The sequence below is a fragment of the Triticum aestivum genome, chromosome 7B (genome assembly GCF_018294505.1).
Source record: "Triticum aestivum cultivar Chinese Spring chromosome 7B, IWGSC CS RefSeq v2.1, whole genome shotgun sequence".
Taxonomy (NCBI): Eukaryota; Viridiplantae; Streptophyta; class Magnoliopsida; order Poales; family Poaceae; genus Triticum; species Triticum aestivum.
This window is the reverse complement of record NC_057813.1, coordinates 78505322-78511541: the sequence shown is the minus strand read 5'-3', so window position 1 is coordinate 78511541 and position 6220 is coordinate 78505322. Positions and strand designations below refer to the sequence as shown.

The 6220-nt window shown below is 37.3% G+C and overlaps 1 protein-coding gene across 2 annotated transcripts in view; it reads left to right on the top strand.

The window, feature by feature from the left end:
• Positions 1-5886, top strand: part of LOC123155757 (choline/ethanolaminephosphotransferase 1) — a 9732-nt gene extending 3846 nt beyond the window's left edge. For both annotated transcript variants that reach the window (XM_044573893.1, XM_044573892.1), the window contains 14 exons: positions 420-495; positions 603-625; positions 730-830; positions 1685-1779; positions 1879-1953; positions 2187-2256; positions 2576-2639; positions 3230-3270; positions 3359-3443; positions 4796-4858; positions 4952-5010; positions 5104-5156; positions 5303-5375; positions 5479-5886. In XM_044573893.1, coding sequence (XP_044429828.1) covers positions 420-495; positions 603-625; positions 730-830; positions 1685-1779; positions 1879-1953; positions 2187-2256; positions 2576-2639; positions 3230-3270; positions 3359-3443; positions 4796-4858; positions 4952-5010; positions 5104-5156; positions 5303-5375; positions 5479-5500 — 900 coding nt within the window. In that variant the 3' untranslated portion in view covers positions 5501-5886. The remainder of the gene's footprint in view (positions 1-419; positions 496-602; positions 626-729; positions 831-1684; positions 1780-1878; positions 1954-2186; positions 2257-2575; positions 2640-3229; positions 3271-3358; positions 3444-4795; positions 4859-4951; positions 5011-5103; positions 5157-5302; positions 5376-5478) is intronic.
• Positions 5887-6220: the final 334 nt, after the last annotated feature.

The following is a 6220-nucleotide window of genomic DNA, read 5'->3' as shown; positions in this document are numbered from 1 at the left end:
CCCGGCGGCGGCGGCTAGGGTTCCCTCCTGGCCGCCCGCGGGAGGGGGGGGGGGGACGCAGGAGGGTCACCTGTGGTCTAGGCCAAATACTGAAGAACAGTTTATCCTAAATCCTTTATTTCAGGTAGCAGAATGACGAAGACCCACTCTTAGTGGGCAGTTCTGAACTTCTGATTAGAATTAAGCCTGGCATTTACCCCTAGAAGAATTATTTGTAAAGATTGCAACAAATATTAGTTGGTGAGAGTTTGGAATATGTTATTTCTAAACTTGTTTATCTGACTGATGCAAGTATTAAAAACACATATGTAGTGTCATTATCCCCTTGTAAATCAACATGCGCAGAGTGAATGGGAAATTATCATGTCATCTAGTTCACTGGTCTGAATTGATCAACTATATTGTATTGTACCTGCTAGACTTTTGATGCCGTTGATGGTAAACAAGCAAGGCGCACCAGCTCATCAAGTCCTCTAGGAGAACTTTTTGATCATGGTATTTTTTTTCTTGCCATCTCTCTCTCTCTCTCTCTCTCTTTGTGTGTGTGTGTGTGTCTATCTCAACGTCTCAATCTTACAGTATTCAAACTTTTCATTTGGCAGGATGTGATGCCCTTGCCTGCGCTGTAAGGATCTTTTTTATTCGAGGCCTTTCACTCTATCCTCATCCTTCACTAAAGATATATTTGTCTCATTTATCTTGACTGGGTTCGTCCTTATATGTGGTTAGTTTGAAGCCTTGGCCCTTGGAAGCACCTTGATGTGTGGAAGGTTGACATTCTGTTACTGGGTGGTTGCTGCTGTCCCATTTTATCTGGCAACATGGGAACAGTAAGTCCTTTAGAACTCAATTGCTCTGAGCATATTCCAGATATCTGCAAAACAAGATGCTTTATTCTTGTCTGAAATGTTCAAAAAAAAAAATTGTCACTTCAATTGTGATCTTGCATTCTTCCTTCTGTAATAATGGGTTTAGACCCAAGATTGATTTAGTGGGATGATACTATGTATGTCAACCAATGTATGAGTTACATGTGGGTAAACCTCATTGAGTCATTTCAGAAAGGTTTGATACCATAAAAGCATAGTTATCCGGCCCAGATTTTTTGGCAACTAGCTCATAATGTTTCTGATATTAGACTGTGCCTTCTCCTTGTGTTGACCGTACACCAGTATAACTGGCACCTCATAGGTAATTTTTGTCATAGTTGAGTAACATATTGGCACATTACACATCCATTTGCTTATCACTCACTTTCATATTATTTTGTCTATTTCTGTAATTTCTTCTAGTGACCACTGTTTTCATGTAAGAAACCTACCGCCAGCTCAACATTTGCTTCCAGAACTCTCAGACTGTCTTTATGTTTGGTTTTTCACATTTGCTAGCAACCGATTTTGATCTTCCGTTTGAACTCATTTCCATAATTCTTCTAGTTTCTTTAATAGGTGCAATTACTATGGCTCGGCAATAAGAAAACTTAGAAAAAGTACAAATTATAAGAATTGCAAATCTAAAATAAATAACTAAAGAATCACAATTTTGATTTAGTAAAACCCATCTACTGCCAACAAATACCTCTCCTTTATTTTCTCTTTTGTTCTGTAGTTGTTCTATTGTAATTAATTGAATGCATTAATTTCTTGGAAGCTCTTACTAACGGTTGTATTTTTCATGCTGCCAGCTACTTTACAAATACTCTTATTCTTCCTGTAATAAATGGACCAACGGAAGGCCTGATGCTGATCTATGTCTCCCACCTTTTTACCTGTTTTACTGGTAATTTACCTAGGCAAGGCTTGATGTTCAAATAAAGTTTTGTTTCTTTAGGTTTTATTACATTCTTCTAAGAAAGAGCAATTCTACTCCCCAATTTAGGTGCTGAATGGTGGGCGCAAGATTTTCGGAAATCCCTCCCTCTTATTAGTTTGGTTCCACTTCCATTTGTTCCAGGTATGTCATTTTAGGAACTACGAATGCCTTTTCCATTTATTTTGTGTATTATCTCCTCTATTTCGATAATGACTGCTAGCATAGGTATGTACTACTATTTACTTTACTCTTTCTCTGCTGGAGTGCGAGTTACAACTTACATTGGCTAGCAGTGTTGCCAACATAGTAGTGCAAGTACTCGACACGATTATTAATAGAAACTGTTTCTGATTTGTTGCTTTCACTTGTATCAGAAATCCCCTTATATGTTATCGTGCTGATTCTGATGATCACGTTTGCTGTAATCCCAACAGTTGGATCCAAGTGAGTTTAAATTCCTTTGTATTTTATTTTTTGAGTAACTTTTTTCATGGCTCCATGACATGAAGTGAACAAATGACTGATTCCTATGCCTATCACACAATTCTTCTCTGTGTTTAATACCCAAAATTGCTGTGAAATTGCTTGCAAATAATTGAATCTTCATGTTTCACGAACCAGTGCCCTTGCATGTGATTTGTTTGTGGCATTTACCGCATGTCCACTAAACAGTTCCAAAGCAATAAGCCAATAATCAGCAATGTGCTACATATGTCTTACTGATATTTCTTGCTTACACATGACTGATTCTCCTGTCATGCAGTATTGGTAATGTCCAAAAAGTTGTTGATGCACGGAAAGGGAGCATGGAATTAGCATTGGCAATGGTAAGTTTTTGGAATTTCCTGTATGTAAAATACTTAAAGCTTGTAATCTTTGAGGTTGTAGATTCCTGGACTAGAGCGCTTCTGAAAACTCTAGGGCATCCATCCATTCGAACTTCAACAAGCAAGCAATGATTTGAATATTTGATATGTATAGTCTTGAGTTTGTATATGTGTATATGAACAGTTTTTTATAATGATTCTTGTATTTTTTACTGTAAACTGTAGGAGAGGCCCCGACGGTAAAATTTTATTGATAAAATATAAACAAAAGCTTTTATGTCTTTGGACAACAAAATTACAAATGTATAATGATAATGTATCAACAACTAGTTCACCTCAAAGCTTATAAAATGGCAAAAAGTCAGGTCTTAACTGTTGGGTTTAGTTTTTTGTAGCCATTATTTTATCTTGGACAAGTGTAGCTCTTAGATATATTATGCATTTGAACAGTCCAAGTTCCATGTGATTATCTTAAATATTTAATTCAACCTGGAAGGCTAAAACCTTGTTTACAAGAAAAATACCAATTTTTTGCTTTATCTTTTACATTCCATGCACATTTTAATGCTTTTTTTTAATTTGGGCTGCAGCTCCTTCCATTTATTGCGCTGTTGGCTGGAGTTGCTGTCTGGTATGGGATCAGAAAGACTACTCATTGTTTATTGTACAAAATATCTCTCTCTGAATGTAACACTAGTTTTATTTATCTTGTTGTGTAGGTGTTATCTCTCTCCTTCAGATATCATGAGGAACCAGCCACATCTGCTTGTGATCGGAACTGGTTCTGCCTTTGGATATTTGGTTGTAAGTTCCTTTTCTGTTGTTGGGTTCCTTGACACTGACTTGCTGAGTAGTTTGTAATATGGAATTATGTGCTTTCATATTTACGATATTGGTCCTGCCAAATCGCACGGTGTCTGTCTACTTCTTTCTAAAACGCAGCATGTTGCATATGTACAATTGTGCATTGTGAAAAGAAGGGAAAAAAATGTTAGGGTTCACAAGCTCCATAGTATTTGCATGTTGGATGTTTTTTGTTACTTCTAGATGTAGATCCAGTGCACCACAAGATCGACTGCCTCCCAAAAAGCAGGCAATCCCCTTATCTTTTTTTTCCTGGCATGGATTTAACTCTGAACTGACCAAGCATTAAAACATCCAGACGAAATGATTGTCCAAGTGTGTTATCTTGGTAGTTCTGGTTGCTACTGGAAGTAGACTACACACCTTCAGCATCTGTCACCGAGTGCAATCTTATTAGTGTTCTGATTGAAAGGAAACTATATAACTTTGTACATCAAACAAATTACAAATGTTCAAATGTAATCTGTTGCTACATCTTCTAACCATTGATTTCAATAAGAAGGTAAGGTGTAATTCTGATTTCAACGTAATTTTTCTAAAATATTGATTCGTGCAGATATTATCTAGTACTACATCCGTCCTGGTTTACTAGCTCCCCTCATATTTTGGGTCATATTTTGACTATGATTTTATCTACTCCCTCCGATGCGAATTAATTGACCCAATCGCAGGGAGTAATAGAATATTAGTTATATGTAGCAAAAGTAATATCATTGAAAACTATATTCAAATATGAATCCAACATTGTAATTTTTTGTGACATGCATTAACATTTTGCTAGTCAAATATATGGTCAAACTTTGACACAAAATACGATGGGACTAATAAACCCAGATGGAGGTAGTATCACTTAAATCTGAAACTTCGATTCTGTGATTTGAGATGATAAACTCAGAAACGTCGACATATGGTGTGCAAGTTGAGTTATGTGTGGTAAACTGGATAGTTCCGTTATCCACCTGGACATATGGAATGGCAAATGCACCTAATGACTTGGATATTACACACGGGCAAGCAAATCACCTTACAACTAACATAGATGACAGATTGAACTCATGTGCTGTGCTGCCTGCAGTGGCACTCCATTTTCGGAATAAGCATCTAATGGCACTCAGTTCCTCCATGTTATTTGTGCTATTGCATTTTACTTCTCCGTGATGATGCGGTTTTTATGGATTGACTTGAAAGTGACATACATATCGCATAAACTAACCTATGATCATTCTTAAAAGAAATTCTGGAATTGCTAATTATTTTTCCATAATATAAATGAACTTGCTATGCATGGACAGGGAAGGATGATACTTGCTCATTTATGTGACGAGCCCAAAGGTCTAAAAACAGGAATGTGCATGGTATGTCTATGTTGTGTAGTGTCATGTTTTCACTCTGCTACATACAAAGTGTAGGAATAGTTCAAAATAATGACTAAATATCTTTTATTTCAGGCTCTGGTGTTTCTTCCATTTGCTATTGCAAATGCTCTCACCGCCAAGATTAACAATGGGCAAGTTTCTTTGTGTTTGCCGTGCCTAGTAATGCTAAATGGAACTGTACCTATGTGCAGTTAAGCTAAACGATGCATCATTTTTATCGACAGGACCCCTTTGGCTGATGAGCTTTTGGTTATTCTTCTGTACTGTGCAACCTCAGGTGAAGTACTGCACTCCAACATTTTGTTTGAGATGTTGAAAGCTTGAGTGTTTGACCGTCTCAGCTGAATAGCTTTGCATCTTTCTTGCAACCTAAGTGACATATATAAATGTCCAACCATCTCATGTCTTGTTTATTTGTAACAGTGGGTCTTTACATGCATCTTGCCATTTCGGTTTGTCATGAAATCAAGGATGCTCTTGGAATCTATTGCTTCAGGTCTGGAAATCTCACATGTTCTTTTTTTACAAAATGAAATCTCCTGTGTCATCTTACCATTCTAAAAAGTACCATATCTGACACCAGTTTTTACTGTTCACAGGATAGCCAGAAAAGAGGCTTGAATTTGCCTGAATCCCTACGTAGCATTTGAAGCATTCTGCCTTCCAGACATTGTCCGTCTGCATTCACAAGTCTTAACATTACAACAACGTATAGCCATGGATGCTCAACGAATCCTGTCATTGGAACTCCATGGCCACCGGTTATTCATCATGCTAAATGCAGATATGCAGATAGATATATCTTGTGTGGACTGTAATGCAGATTTGTGTTAAGTAGCATATGTACATGTGGTGCGGTCGGTGTAATGTACGTCATGGGTAGGGAAGCGGTAGCTTTCTTAACTTAAACTAGATGGTGGGATGACCGATGTTTCTAAGATTGTGTTCCAAGAGAATTCTTTTGTGGGGTGCAAAGCCTAGTCTCGCCAAAGTTTTTCTTTTTTCTTTTGAGAGGAGTTGATTACCGTATAGCAAATGTAATTTTGGGTGGTGCGAGCCGTCTTGTGAAACTAATTTACATGGCTTGTAGGTTTCCTTTTAGAACAAGTTTAGTAATGCCATATGCGTGCTAAAAAGTTCCTTCATTTTAGAATACAAGGCGTATAGATATCGTACATCAGTGACTATTATCCATGCTAACATTCTCCGTTCCACATATAAATGTTGGAGTTTAGTAGTAATACCATATGCATGCTAAATATATACTCCCTCTGCCTCTAATGTAGGATGTTTTTTGACACTACACTCGACACTAGTGTAGTTTCAAAAAACGGACAGAGG